At 39.9% G+C, this 16,553-nt stretch overlaps 1 protein-coding gene across 1 annotated transcript in view; it reads left to right on the top strand.

The window, feature by feature from the left end:
* Window positions 1-16,553, top strand: part of LOC144592053 (uncharacterized) — a 171,285-nt gene that overhangs the window by 142,082 nt on the left and 12,650 nt on the right. Inside the window, exons 15-18 of the mRNA XM_078396293.1 lie at window positions 3,065-3,207; window positions 7,440-7,584; window positions 9,696-9,916; window positions 14,371-14,507. Coding sequence (XP_078252419.1) covers window positions 3,065-3,207; window positions 7,440-7,584; window positions 9,696-9,916; window positions 14,371-14,507 — 646 coding nt within the window. The remainder of the gene's footprint in view (window positions 1-3,064; window positions 3,208-7,439; window positions 7,585-9,695; window positions 9,917-14,370; window positions 14,508-16,553) is intronic.

Raw genomic sequence — 16,553 nt, 5'->3', positions numbered from 1 at the left:
CGTATCTGTAAGTGGCAGGATTGCTCTCACAGAGTCAGAGAGATTCTATGATTGGTACTTTTGGAAGGAGACATTAGGAATGGCAAACGTTAGGTGCTTAGGAAAGCAATCATTGGATGTTTTGGAAAAGATAAAATTCGGGAATTCAAAGTGATGAGCAGAAATTTAGGAAGTGTGAAGATGGCAGTAATAGGGGCTGAGGAAGGTGGAACGAAGAGATTGAGGAGACAGAGATATAAGGCGTCAGGGCAGAGAACTGAATCAGGTGGTATCGACCATGCGAGGGGTGGTGGTGGTGAAGGGACAGAAATGAGGAGGTTGGGAAGGCTGAAATTATGATGTCATAGGGGCAGCAATAGAGGTAATGGGGAAAAAGAAACCCAGTGCTGGGAAGGAAGATAAATGTTGAAGAATGAGAAGCCACCGTTGGGAAATTGGGGAGATAGTGATTGTGGGCCTGCAATCACATGGAGAAGGGTCAGGGAGACAGACAGTGGAGATGCAGCAAAGACAGATATTGGTATCTCAGGTCTCCAGTGGGACGTTCGGGTCTGAGTTACTGCCTGAAAAGGTTGAAGATCTTCAGACTGCGAGCGGCACCAATTCTCTGCATTACCCAGGCCAGTATTGCAGCAAGGACACCTGCAAGCCTCTGTCTTTTATCCATGCTTAATATGGGAGGCAGCACACATACAATTTGAATTGTGAATCTGGTTCTTCTCTGTCGGTTCAGTCCCTTGAGATGCTCCACCCTGCCTACAAAATGCTCACCCAGTGCATTTTAACACTTTGTGCCCAAATTGAAGTTTGCCATTTCTCCATGGTGTTCAGTCCAAATAAAATACCTTCAGTTTCTCAGTACTTCCATTTTGTTTTGGCGCAATGATGACTTCCAGTGGTTGGATCACCTAAAAAAATTAAATTCTACTTTTTTTAAACTGGAGATGATTTTAGTTGATTAGTCTATTTTGGATTCTCTCTGGTGTTGCAGAATGCTGTTCACGCAATGGAACGATATATTAACTTACAAAAGGTGAGGTTCACCCAGTTGGTCAAACAATATTCCCAGCATGTTTCATTAAAAGAGACAGAAAAATGTATCAAGCACCAAATTGTTACAACAGAGCCCATCTCAGAAGTCTTCAGAAGAATGAAAGAACTGTACATAAAGGTAATTTATCATAACCCACTTAACATGAATTGCCCATATCTGTCACAATCTGTTGTGGTTGAAAGATTTGCACCTGATGTATGTGTCCTGCACAAGTGCTAGCTTTAATGCTTTTTAATTTAATTTTGATTAAAATAGAATAAAAATTATAAATGGAAACTGTGCACTTAAAGAGTTCTAATGGCAAACTTCAGTGTAAACAGCTGACTGCACCAGTATGGTTATGAGACCTTTGGCTATATTATACCACTCCCTTTATTTTCTCTAATCCCAGCTGATCTGGAAGCATTTCTATCTAAGGCATGGTAGATAGGCCTCTCCTGTCTCAGACCTATTCTCTTCAGCTGCGCCTCACTTTTCTCATAAACTACGCGCCCAGTATAACCATAACCACTGTCCATTTTCCTCTTGTTTAAAACAGGTTATATTTTTAAAACCACTTTTCACAAGTTTTCATTAAATACTCTTTTGAAATTTGCAGGTTGAGTCCTCAAATCTCTTGTAACTTAAATTTAGACATGAGTTGCTTCAAGCTCGTGATAGGAAACCAGACTTGCTCCGACCAAAAACCAGGCTTTGAATTACAATCCAGCAATTACAAAGTTTTGCCCACATTGGAAAAAATTTCAAGTTATGCAGCCCTCAACGACTTTGGAGCTGCTCCTCATGCCATTCATTTCCTCTTCAGTTATCACTGTACAATTGAGTATCTTTTCAAAATGATGTTTAATAGTTTACAGAATGTGGGTGTTAATAGGATAGTTATAATCCATCCTACATGCCTTTGAAAAACATAATGATATACTGGATCCTTCATCCTCTGCTGAAGGAATTCCCCCAATCCGACAGGGTAGAAAGTTGATCACGATAAATCTAGCCTTTCTCACTCATTGCTTCTGCCATCTCTATTCCAAGTGCATTTCCTTCCTCACCCTCACCTTTTCGCTCTCCCTCCAGCCACATTCACAAAGATATTCTGAATAGCTATGTTCCCCATTCCTCATCCTTCCTGTCTGAACTAGTCCTCTCTCGTTAGCAGTCTTGCTTAAAGAATGTACTACCTCCATCCAATTCTCATGAGATGCAGCCCTTTCCAGGTGCTGCGCAGGTTGACAAGGGCGATCATGGAACCAAATTAACAAAGCCTATTTATTCTCATGAAGACAAGGTGTCAAATAGAATTCAATAAATCACCCAATTCTGTTACTGCTAGGATGTTCATAAATCCAAATCAGTTCACTAATTTCCAACATGGCAAGGGGCATGCTATTACTGCCTGGTTTATTACCTATATGTACAAACAGTAAGCAGTTGATTGCGGATGATTTCTGAAATGGTGGAACTAGTAATATATCCACTGTCTAGATCATTTCTTTTCTCCCATTTCTTTATCCTCCCTACCACAAACTAGTTTGCCAGCTTTAGGAATGTTGTGTCCCCATCCGCACAAACCAAAATGACAGAGAGAAAAAAAATAATGATCAAGTGCAAAAATGAAAAGGAAAAATAATTTATTTAGTGAGACATATCAATACCACAGCAATATTAGATACTTTTTGACCTTTGTTACTTTGAGAGTAGCCATGGAAAATACACCATCAATTATGACAGCATAGTTTGGAAATTATTGACCAATAATTTAGATGAATATATTCACGAGACATTACCAGAGAAACTTTCAAGAATTATTATGATCAATAAGGAGGAAGTTGTGCTGGTGCAAAAGCTCCCAAAATTGTGTGAAAACGCACATACTGCTTAATAAATGTAGTTATTATGAAAATATTTTTGGCATATATTTGAGCAAGTATTAATAATTGAAACTGTCTTAATCAATAGTTTATACGTAATGTTCACTTGTTGTTCTCTATAATCTATTTACAATATTTTAAGAAAAACAAAAGTTGGGAGGAAGAAACCCTGAAATTTAAGGAGCAAAGGGCAATGCTTGCCAATACTTTGATGAACACCTTGGATGATATTGAGGAAGAATCTGGTTTGTTCTTAATAAAGCCAACACTGTCATGGAAAGGAAGGTAAAATAGTCTCTGTTGAAAACGTGGCTTTAAATAATAGTACGAAATATGTTGTTTATAATAAATTATCTTGGAAACATAGAAAATAGGTGCAGGAGGAGACCATTCGGCCCTTCGAGCCAGCACCGCCATTCATTGTGATCATGGCTGATCATCCACAATCAGTAACCTGTGCCCAACCTCTCCCCATATCCCTTGATTCCACTAGCCCACAGAGCTCTATCTAAATTCAGTTAAGTTATTGTATATCGATTCACATTTGTTTTTCAAGGAGTCACATCAAAATGTTCTTTGGTATTCTATGATAATTTTGATGGAAAGAGCTAAAAATCTCATTCATTGGTCTGCCTTGTTGTCTCGTGTAAAATAGATTTTATGAGCCACAAATTCTATTGTGTACTACATGATAGAATTTTACTTTAAAATTGTGTGTGCACAGCTCTCTCATGGAAAAGAGATCAGGGTTCTTTTGCACAGCTATGCACAGCAAGGATTTTGGGTGGTAAACAGGCAATTGATGACACTGTTGCAAAACTGTGGTTTGAAAAAATGATTAGTAAGCAGCCCAAGAGCTGTCCTTTGTCAAAAGATGAAGGCAAACTCCTGCATCTGTTAAAGGTCTTGTTCCCACTGTTTCTGGCAGAACGTTTGTCACCTGATTCATCTGGGATTGTTCTTCTGAAAAGTAAGTCTTTTGTAGTTTACTGCTGGGGGGCACAGGTCATGGTGTCTTAGAGTTGCACAGCAATGCAATGGGGCCCTTCGTCATACAACATCCATGCCAATCTTCTTGCCCATTTATGCTAATCGCATTTGCCCGCATTAAGACTGTAATCTTCTGTAACTTGCCTATTCAAGAGGCTGTCTAAATGTCTCATAACTGTAGTGATTCTATTTGATTCCACTACACACGTGCAAGAAACTATCCCCTCAAATCCTGTTTAAAGCTCTTTCCTCTTATCGTAAACCTATCCCCTTTTGTTTTTGATACCCCCACCATGAGATAAAAAACTTCTAATAATCTACTCTATCTTTGTATCTCATTTTTTATATAGGAAAATAACTGCAGATGCTGGTATAAATCGAAGGTATCACAAAATGCTGGAGTAACTCAGCGGGTCAGGCAGCATCTCAGAAGAGAAGGAATGGGTGATGTTTCGGGTCGAGACCCTTCTTCAGACTGATTTTTTATATACCTTTATCAGGTTACTCCACAGTCTTCAGGGAAACCAAGCCTATCCGATTTCCCCTGTTCCAAACCCACCCTCCTCCCCCTGAACTAAAGTTCAATTTGGGCAACATCCTGGTGAATCTCTTCTCTGGTAATCCTGAAGACATTTAGTCATTGGAAGCAACTTGTACCAAGCCTATCACTGGGGAGAAGGAACGGGTGATGTTTCGGGTCGAGACCCTTCTTCGGCTCAGTCTGAAGGAGGGTCTCAGCCCAGTATGTCACCCATACCTTCTCTCCAGAAATGCTGCCTGCCTGCAGAGTTACACCAGCATTTTGTGTCTATCTTCGGTGTAAACCAGCATCTGCAATTCCTTCCTACATATCAAGCCTATCTCTCTTCTCCCATCAGTACCAATCTGCTCTAATACTGGTTCAAGATGGAAATTCCTGTCTTAAGTGTTCCCTCAGGCAGGGGACACATCAGCAAAGTTCCTATTTCTTCTGCATCTCTGTATCTTATGGATAGAAAATAAATTCCATATAATCGTGTTTTGGGCATAATTTTATGGAAAATACTTGTGATCCATGATTCTATTGCAGACAACATATTAGATGACATGACATTAGAAAATCACTTCCCTGTGGCTTTACACAAAACTTGTATGGGATTTCCACTTGGAACTGTTTCTGTGCAGATTTTAAACATTGAACTTTTTGCGGGTTACAACCTTTAGTCTGCTGAAGCAATATTGATCGGAATCATTGATTTTCCCATATCCCAAGCCTGGTTTTTATTTGCTCTAGTTCAGATCAAGACTTGTAAAATCTGAACCCTCAGCACCACTGTTAATCATACTGCAACAGGTCAAGGTACATGTCCTATTCTATACTTTCTAAAGATAGCTTCTGTTTCTGTTGCACACCGGGGCATGCAGAGAAATTTATATTTGTTGGCATGAGCCTTTAATGTTATGGAGCAAATGTTTATACATGGATACAGAGCTGTAAGTTTTACATATCTTATAGGTGATTATTAGGGGAGGAGAATCCATGCCCCATTTTGCTTGTTCACCATGTTCATGCCCTGAAAACTATCAAACTTCAATATATTCAAAGTTAAAGTTTCTCCAATAGATTTAACCGTTTCATAAACTTCCCATTGTAATAATATGACTAATTTGTTCTCCACATCAGCTAAATGTATGGGTTTTTTTAATTATCCATTTTCCTCAATTTTTTCCTTTTTTCATTCTTTCCTTTCTGAGTGCAGTGACTCATGCTGTATTGTGATTCCGCAGACAATGGCAAAGCTCCAGCATCTCATCCAAATGGTCATTTGTCAGTTAAGAGAACAGGGAGTCAACGTCAAATGATCTGCCAAACATCCGCTCCTGGACAGTTTCAGGCAGAGACTGATCTGTAATTATCGAATCTGGCCAATATTTTGTTTCCTTATCCATAGTTGTCAAAGGCGTTTGCGGCTGGGATCGGATACCTCCACACGAGGCAGTGATTGAACTTGGCCTGGAAATTAGATCATGTCATGTTTCTTTCAGCACTCCAAATTTGAAAAAAAATATTTACTGCACAGTTAAATGTGCTAACAGTCATTTGGATCATTCCCTGTGCAACTTTCATTGGAAATTAGACCACACCATCCAGAGTGAAGCTGCCATTGAGAACTACTGGCACAGCCATGATGTCAATACCAACCTTCTCCCTTTTCAGTGATTCATCCACCAATACACTCAAGAACCCAATCTGTTTTTCCTTTCAAGCCCAGGCCCCAATCTCAATGGTTCAATGGTGCTTTATTTGTCACATTGCCAACTGCACAGTGAAATTCTTTTTGCATATATTACACATGCAGGCACTGCCGTGTTTTGGCACCATAATTCAAAATTAAAGTCTGGTTGGCCTGCGGCTGGGAGTACTGGAGCAGTTCCCGCGAACCAATATCTCTCTCCTCTCCTCGCCCGGCCATCATTGTGTCCCGGGGCGTCTCCTGCACCCTACCTTAAAGGACCTGAAGGCATTACCCCAGCTCTACCTCCCACTTGCCCTTGCTCTTCGTGTCAAATGTCCCTACCTCCCTCCTGGTTATGCTGGTCACTATCGCTCCCCTCCATCTCCCACCAAGCTTTCATCCTCCCAATGAAACAATCAATCCAGAACTGGGTCTAATAATTCCCCAAGATCTGTTGATGGAGGCATCAATCTGCATGAACCTTTCTCCTAACCATTCACCCGATCATTTATTGCTAGCACACCACCCCAAAACATCATCAGGTCCCAATTCTAATCTCCAATTAAAAAAACACATTGAACCACCCAGCCCCCTCCCCACCATCTCTCGTGCATTAACATGATCACTTATCCAACACAACCTACATCTATCTGCTGGCTCTCACTCCCTCTTCCTCCTCCAATACCAGACCTGGCAGGCATACGTTTATTTTCCATCACCCATTTCAACATTACTTCCAAAGCTACCGAATGGTTGATTTATGACATTGGATCCTTGTTATGCAGTGCCTTGAATTTCAATTTAATCTTGTTGTCAAATGCCTCTAAATCTTTGACCCTCCCTCAGACAACAATCTTTTTTAGCTCTATTGGCCTCTGATATTGTTCGGTCTTTTTATTATTCGGTGTTACATTGTGAGCCAGATGCAAGGGAATTCCGTTCAAATATGCACTTGTCTGGTGTATAGTTTTTGAATGACACTAAAGTTATATTCATTCATTCATATATCGTCCTGCTTCAACTCAGGTATCTTGGATGTGCTTTAATGTAATTACCTCAATAGCAGTGTTTTCTAGCTCTCTGGAATTCCCATCCTAAACCTCTCTGAAACATTTCACTTCAATTTGCTTCTTTCCAAGGTTTTCATTCATTTGTCTGCATGTCACCTTTATGTGGTTCAGTAACAACTGTTAATTATTTTCATAAATGAAAAGCTAAATGTAAGAATGTCATTCTTTTGTTAAGGAATCTTACGTATTGTGCATGGAGAGTTCAAATTTTAAAGGGTGATTTTACTGCCTTAATTTTTAGATCTGCTTCCATGAAAAATAAGGCTAAAGTAAGTGTCCACCAGAGGTTGGCAATAAAAAAAGACCTGCTACATCAAGTACCCACACCTTCCTGCAGAGTTTCTAAACCAATGGTTGCATCATCAGAGATCAGTTCTTCAATGCCGGTACACAATATTACTTTAAGAACCAAGCACAGTATAATTGTTTTGTAAGAAAAAACACCCATTTATATAGTATTTTCTGCAATCCCTATTGTCTAACCATCCAAATTGTTTTTGAACCTGTTTGGCACACTCAAGGGAGGGAAATATGCAGCTCGTCAAGATCAATCTCAATATCGATACCAAGATCAACAAAAAAACCATCGGGGGAAACTAAGATCACTGAAATAAGTGACCAATTCAATTGATTTTGGTGATAGTTATTACCCAGGATAAGGGGAAAGACTGTCCTGCTTCTGTTTGAATACTGCTGTGATATATTTTATATACACATATTAAAGCATTGACGAGAAAGTTACCCAGTCAGTAGCTCAACAATCACTTTGCTAGTCACATGTTGTGTCCGCCTCTAAAAATCAATTCCGTTGAAGAGAAGAAAGCATGGGCTACACTTCTGCAGGGATGAATTTCTAAACAAAGATTTCTCATCAGAAATATGGCACTGCCACAGTACTGTGCTGACGTGTCAGTGTGGATTAGATGTTCAACTCCCTGAAGTGCGATCACCTCATGCCAACTGGGAAAAATTAAAGAACATTTACTATTTAAACATAATGAACAAAAAAGGATATTGTGCTGACAGATAGAACATGATGTAAGGCAGCAGTTGGGAGAAGTGATGGAGAGTGAGGTGTTGATGAATGGTATAGTTGAGCAGATGGTTGTAATATGGGCCTGGGAAACATAGAAACATAGAAAAAGGTGTAGGCCATTCGGCCAATATGGCTGATCATCTAAAATCAATACCCCGTTCCTGCTTTTTTCCCCATATCGCTTGATTCCTTTAGCCTTAAGAGCTAAACCTAGCTCTCTCTTGAAAACATCCAGTGAATTGGCCTCCACTCCCTTCTGTGGCAGAGAATTCCACAGATTCACAACTCTCAAGGGTGAAAAAGTTTTTCGTCATCTCAGTCCTAAATGGCCTACCCTTTATTCTTAAGTGAATTCCTTCCCTTCCCGATAGTTTTCATGAGAGCTTGCAGAGACCTCTAATGGCCCAACACAGATTATCTTCAAAACAACCATTTTTGTTTAAGACCAAGCAGCTGAAGACCCACCCCCCACACCTACCCTCCCATCCCCCACCCTCACTCTCCCACCCCCCATCCTACCCATTTCCCCAAACAGAGATCCCCAATCTCATTTAAGCTTTGCTTCTGTATGCCTTTGCTCGTACTAACATGACAAGTGGCACAATTCCAACCTTTAATGAATGTGATCTTCCCAACAGCGAGTCTGAAGGTTTAGACATTTAGCAGGTGAAAACTCCAGACAAACTTCAAATGCATGGGTGAAATATCATTCAATTGATAATTTGTTCATTGAAAATTGTAGGAGTCATTGCCTTTGCACTTGAGTAATACCCACATCAGGAATGTTTACATTTGGTTAAAATTTACAGTTTGGTTAAATTTGGCCACAATTGCTCCTTCCCTTCATGACAATGATTCATTAACTCCTTTCTGATTTCTCAAAGACTATAATCAGTTTATATCAACCATCAGCCTTTAGAAGTTTTTGGTTTTAATTGTCTATGGGATATGGGTTATTGCTGGTGACTGGCGGAGATATTCAAAGAGTCAATGTTGATTAATGGATGTGGGAGCCTTGACTGATAGTTAATCTGCACCTGATGACTGCAATGCAAGCAGCATGCCAACCTCCTACTGCTTGCTGATTTCCAAGATTTCATCCAGCTAGTGTTAACTGTGCTATACATTGGGTGAATGAATTAGCAGCAGTCCTACACTGGAAGTGGTTAGCTCCAATTCAAGCCATTGGTTGAAGCTAACTTTCATTTAAGTTTAGTTTTGAAATATGAAATAGTTTTGTCTTGGAATTTGCCAAATTAACTGGAATAACTGAGATAACAAAATCAAAGGATTGAGGAATCAGCCTTCACAATTGTAGCTTTTGAGTGATTGTACAATTCAGTAATTTTTCATATCATACAAAATTAGTCATATTCTTTGTATGATAACAGATGCAATCATTGTTTTTCTGACATCAAACTGTATCATATTATCTAATATTTCTGAATGTTTTATTTCCAGCAAATAATAAGTCTTACCAAGAGCTACTATGAGAAATTACAAGATCTTACTTCACATAACAATAACAATACAGGGTCTATTGAGAACTATATTAAAGGCTTATGGAAAATGCAAATTGATAACCCAGACTCTGCAGCATTGTGCAGAACTATACTCTTCACCACACCAAAACTTCTGGAAATGGAATTTAAAAGAAATGGAATTGCTCAACGAAATGTCAGGTAAACAGTGAACCTTTAATGTTTGGTGTGATAAATGGGATACAAGGATAAAGGTTCAGATTTCAGGTTCCAACTAAAATTCAAAATCCAAAGAATGGCCAAAAATAATGGATTCAGTCGCAAATTTTTGTCTGCTGTGGTTATGAAGTAGGGTTTGTGGCTTTGGCAGTTCCCTTTACAAGGTACAATTAATTCCTATTTCACAGAAGATTACTTCCTTAAGCTTGGTAGCAGTCCCTGGGTGTCTAATAATGAAACTCCCTTGTAATCTTGCAATCCTTCCTTAACATCATCCCTGAGCATGTACACCACTATTATCTGTTTGAAATTAGACCAATTTGACGTAAAATATGTTTGATGAGATATCATTGGGTTTGGTTTATTCATTGTTTTATCTAATTACAGACAGAACATATAGAATGCTGAATATGGTGAAATACATTAGCTCAATTAGCAGATTCACAGAGATTCAGTTATAAAGCATGGAAACAGCCCTTGTTGGACTTCAAAAAGCACTGAACGTTATACATTTAATCCTGTATTTGAACACTGGACAACTTAATTGTAATCATGTCATTTTTTCGCTGATTGGATTGAATTTGCAGTTAGTAGTTAAGGAATATGATATAGTTGGAATTACGGAGACATGGCTCCAGGGTGACCAAGGCTGGGAGCTGAACATGCAGGGGTATTCAATATTCATTGCTGGTTAAAGAGGAGATTAATGCAAGGCAAGGAGAGACATCAGCTTGGATGCTGTAGAATCGGTATGGGTAGAACTGCGAAATAGCCAAGGGCAGAAGATGCTTGTTGGAGTTGTATACATACCACCAAACAGCAGTAGGGAGGTTGGGGATAGCATCAAGCAGGAAATTAGGGATGCGTGTAGCAAAGGTACAGCAGTTATCATGGGTGACTTTAATCTACATATAGATTGGGCCAACCAAATTGGTAGCAGCACTGAGGAGGAGGATTTCCTGGAATGTATACGGGATTGTTTTTTAAACCAATATGTCGATCTGACTAGAGGGCAGGCTATCCTAGACTGGGTATTGTGTTATGAGGAAGGATTAGTTAGTGATCTTGTTGTACAGAGCCCCTTGGGCAACAGTGACCATAATATGATGGAATTCTGCATTATGAAGGAGATGACATTGTTAATTTGGAGACTAGGGTCCTGAACTTAAAGAAAGGAGACTTTGAAGGTATGAGACAGGAATTGGCTAGGATACACTGGCAATTTATACTTAAAGGATTGATGGTGGAGATGCAATGTCAACGATTTAATGACTGCATGGATGAACTCCAAAAATTGTTCATCCCTGTCTGGCGAAAAAATAAAACGGGGAAGGCGGCTCAACCGTGGCTCAAGGTAGCTAACGAGATAAATCAAGGATAGTGTTAAATCCAAGGACGAGGCACATAAATTGGCCAGAGGAAGCAGCAAACCAGAGGACTGGGAGAAATTTAGAACTCAACAGAGGAGGACAAAGGGGTTAATTAAGAGGGGGGGGGAAGAGCATGAAAGAAAGCTTGCAGGGAATGTAAAAACTGACTCTAAAAGCTTCTTTAGATATGTAAAAAGGAAAAGGTTAGTGCAGACAAGTATCGGTCCCATATAATCAGAGATAGGTGAATTTATAATGGGAAACAAAGAAATGACAGAACAGTTAAACAAGTACTTTGGTTCTGTCTTCACTGAGGAAGACACAATCTCCCAGAAATACTAGGGGACCGAGGATTTAGTGGGAGGGAGGAACTGAAAGGAATCCACATTAGTCAGGAAATGGTGTTAGGTAAACTGTTGGGACTGAAGGCAGATAAATCCCCAGGGCCTGATGGTCTGCATCCCAGAGTAATCAAGGAGGTGGCCCGAGAAATCGTGGATGCATTGGTGATCATTTTCCAATGTTCTCTCCACTCTGAATCAGTTCCTGTGGACTGGAGGGTAGCCAATGTAACACCACTTTTTAAGAAAGGAGTGAGAGAGAAAATGGGGAATTATGGACAAGTTAGCCTTACATTGGTAGTGGGGAAGATGCTTGAGTTGATTATTAAATATGTTATAGCAGCGCATTTGAAAAGCAGTGACAGGATTGGTCAAAGTCAGCATTGATTTATGAAGGGGAATTCATGCTTGACTAATCATATGGAATTTTTTGAGGATGTACCAAGTAGAATGGATAAGGGAGAGCCAGTGGATGTGGTGTATCTGGACTTTCAAAAAGCCTTTGACAAGGTCCCACACAAGAGATTAGTGTGCAAAATTAGAGCACAGGGTATTGGGTGTAGGGTATTGACATGGATAGAGAACTGGTTGGCAGACAGAAAGCAAAGAGTAGGAATTAATGGGTCCTTTTCACAATAGCAGGCAGTGACTAGTGAGGTGCCGCAAGGCTCGGTGCTGGGACCCCAGTTATTTACAATATATATTAACGATTTAGGCGAGGGAATTAAATGTGGCATCAAGTTTGCAGATGACACAAAGTTGGGTGGCAGTGTGAGCTGCGATGAGGATGCTATGAGGCTGCAGGATAGGTTGGGTGAATGGGCAGATGCATGGCAGATGCAGTATAATGTGGATAAACACTAGACACTCCTTTTAACACACTGGAGCCATGGTTCCCATACTCCCTTGAAATTTACTGGGTCCTTGTTTCCTATACTCTCTTTAAGTTTACTGAGGCTCTATAAGGCGCTGGTCAGACCGTTTATGGAGTATTTTGAACAATTTTGGGCTGCATATCTAAGGAAGGATATGCTGGCTCTGGAGATGTACCAGAGGAGGTTTACAAGAATGATCCCAGGAACGAATGGGTTAACATATGATGAGCGTTTGACGGCACTGGGCTTGGACTCACTGGAGTTTAGAAGGATGAGGGGGGACCTTATTTAAACTTACCAAATAGTTAAAGGCATGGATAGCGTGGAAGTGGAGAGGATGTTTCCACTAGTGGTAGAGTCAAAGACCAGATGTCATAGCCTCAGAATTAAAGGATGTTCCTTTAGCAAGGAGATAAGGAGGAATTTCTTCAGTCAGATGGTGGTGAATCTATGGAATTCATTGCCACAGAAGGCTGAGGAGGCCAAGTCAATGGATATTTTTAAGGCAGAGATAGATGGATTGTTGATTAGTATGGGTGTCAGGGGTTATGGGGAGAAGGCAGGAGAATAGGGTTAGGAGGAAGAGATAGATCAGCCATGGTTAAATGCCGGAGTAGACAATGGGCTAAATGGCCTAATTCTGCTCCTATTACTTATGACCTTGCCATATTCACTGAAAATTGTTATGTGACTGTATAACATTTTTTTTTTAAATGAATCACAAGTGTGTTGAAATAGTAATAGGAATAACATCCAATATCCCGGAAAAATCTGTTAATCTGGCACCACCAAATTCCTGAGTATGCTAGATTAATGGAGTTTTACCGTACATATAATAGTTGGAGTGCAACCAAAGTGCACCAGATTGATTCCTGGAAAGGTGGAATTGTCATATTATGCAAGGTTTGGCAATCTAGCTTAAGCATTTGGAAGAATGATCGCATGGAAATATGCAAAATCTTAAAGGGACTTGGAAGAATAAATATAAAGATGATGCTTCCTCTGACAGGTATGTCTAGAACAAGGAATCAGGTGTTAGTGACTCAGGGGAGAGATAAGAAGATTTTTTTAATCAAGTGGAACGGAATCTTTGGAATACTTTACCCGAGAGGGATAAGATTCTTTCACACTTTCTATTCAAGCTGAAAATCAATAGATTTTAAGGTCCCAAGAGAGTCTGAGGATATGGTAATGCAGGAAAGTGGTACTGAGATTTTACCAAGAACGTTTAATTTCCTTATGTGATTTGAATTCAGTTTTACCAGATTATTGGATTGCTGTAAAGTAACATAACCACTACAGGGCCATTCTCAAAGCCGATGTGTTTCTGTTAATTTTAATTTATAATCACAAGTACCGAGATACAGTGAAAATCTTTATTCTGTGTTCTGTGAAAAGTGTTTATTCTGATGACCAAAATATAACATTAATTAAAGGAGATGTGTGGCAAAGGTTTTTTACACAGAGAATGGTGAGTACCTGGAATGTGCTGCTTGGGGTGGTGGTAGAGTCAGATATGATAATAGAAATTAAGAGACTTTTTGATAGGCACAAGGATATACAAGGAACTAAGGAATATGGATTATGTACAGACAAATAAGCATTGCTCTTGGCATTGTAGGTCAAAGGACCTGTTCCTGTGCTGTACTTTCATATAAATCTATGAATTAAACCATTTTTTTTCAATTGCTGGCCAGATTTGAGAACAGGATGGCATAGTAACCAGAATTCTTTTGTTTAAAGCCGACCACTAAAAACCATTGTACTCTAGATAGCTATGTTATCAATGTCATGTTATTGGATGATAAAAGATAATAATTTAGTAAAGAAATACTATAATATCATTATAGCTGCAAGTTGCCACAGTTGGCACTCCGAGACGATGGGAGGATGGATTTAGTCTACAATAAACTCCAAAGTAATTTCATAAAGAAGCACTCGTCATCACTTCATGCGGCTTTACCAAAGAACATCCAAGAAAATGAAGGTAAATATCTTTATTGCATAAATGTTTGAGACGTACAGGTATGTAGGTTAATTGACTGGGTAAATGTAAAAATTGTCCCTAGTGTGTGTAGGATAGTGTTAATGTGCGGGGATCGCTGGGCGGCGCGGACTTGGTGGGCCGAAAAGGCCTGTTTCCGCGCTGTATCTGAAATATGAAAAATATGAAAATAACACTGTAATGATTATAATAACCTTTTTCTGAACATACCAGACACATGGTACCAGACACAGATTTTTATCTTTGACTTACAATAAATTTGGCTAAATGCTACGTGCTATCCCTAAATTTGCAAATCAACTTTTTAAACAATTAAAGTAACAGGTATTTAGTAGTTTTGTGCAAGTGTAGAAACATAATTAATTTACAAATTTATCCAAAGGTCACATGCCCGCTCCCAATATAAAGCCTTACTCAGTTACAGAATATGTTGGGAATCAAGGACCTGCTTTACATGGTTTTCCTGCATCTAATGTGAAATATTCAGTCAGTCTTCATCCAGTCATAAGTAGAAGTAAACATAAGGATAGATTCTAACCATTAAATCACAATTGGCACATGGTTTTTTTCCGTCTTGTGATTGATTGAAGCACCTTGTTTGAAAGTGTAGGGTTCAATTTAGAAAAAGATAATTTGCAAATGGTTGAGAGCTTCAAGTTCCTTGATGTAAATATTACCAACGAGCTGTTGTGGACCAACCACTTTGAAGCGACAGCCTGGAAGACACACCAAGGCATTTACTTTGTCAGGAGACTGAGGAAATTTGGCATGTCTCTGATGACTCTAACAAACTTCTATAGATGCACCATCGAAAGCAAGCTGTCATGTGCATCACAATTTGGTTTGGGAACAGCTCCGCCCCAAAACACAAGAAATTGCAGAGAGTTGTGAATGTAATCCAGTCCATCACACAGACCAGATTCCCGATCATTGACTCCGTCTAACTTCACCCTGCCTCAGGAAAGCAGCCAACATAATCAAAGGTGGTCAAAAAAGCTTTTGGCACATTGGCCTCATCAGTCAGAGTATAGAGTATAGAAGTTGGAAAGTCATGTTGCAGTTGTATAAGACGTTGGTGAGACATCTCCAACGCATTTAGAATATTGTGTTCAGTTCTGGGCACCATGTTATAGGAAATATACTGTCAAGCTTGAAAGAGTTCAGAGAAGATTTACGAGGATGTTGCCAGGACTAGAGGATGTGAGCTACAGGGAGAGGTTGAGTAGGCTGGGTCTCTACTCCTTGGAACGCAGGAGGATGAGGGCTGATCTTATAAAGGTGTACAAAATTATGAGAGGAATAGATTGGGTAGATGCACAGATTCTCTTGCCCTGAGTATGGGAATTGAGGACCAGAGGACACAGGTTCAAGGTGAAGGGGAAATTTTTTAATGGGAATCTGAGGGGTAACTTTTTCACACAAAGGGTGGTGGTGTATGGAACAAGCTGCCAGATGAGGTAGTTGTGGCTGGGACTATCCCAATGTTTAAGAAACAGTTAGACAGGTACATGGATAGGACAGGTTTGGAGGGATATGGACCAAGGGCAGGCAGGTGGGACGAGTGTAGCTGGGACATGGTGGCCGGTGTGGGCAAAATGGGCTGAAGGGCCTGTTTCCACACTGTATCACTCTATGACTCAAAAAGACCTTTCCCACCAATATCATTCTTTATTCTCCCTGTTCCTGTCTGGTAGAAGATATAGAAGCTTGAAAGCACACACCACCAGACTCAGAAACAGCTTCTTCTGAAGATAGACACAAAATGCTGGAGTAACTCAGCAGGACAGGCAGCATCTCTGGAAAGAAGGAATGGGTGACGTTTTGGGTGGAGACACTTTTTGGCTCTCCACCTGAAACTCCAGCATTTTGCGTCCATCTTCGGTCTAAACCAGCATCTGCAGTTCCTTCCTACACAACAGCCTCTTCTCCTCTGTTATCAGGCTTCTGAACAGTCTTTCCATAGCTGGTCCAATTCTTCTCGACCTCATTGTGGACATTGGACTTTGTCTATGGAACTGATGCTCTACA

This window comes from Rhinoraja longicauda, chromosome 3, assembly GCF_053455715.1.
Source record: "Rhinoraja longicauda isolate Sanriku21f chromosome 3, sRhiLon1.1, whole genome shotgun sequence".
Classification (NCBI taxonomy): Eukaryota; Metazoa; Chordata; class Chondrichthyes; order Rajiformes; family Arhynchobatidae; genus Rhinoraja; species Rhinoraja longicauda.
Note: the sequence above shows the minus strand (reverse complement) of the source record. Positions and strands in the feature narration are given on the sequence as shown.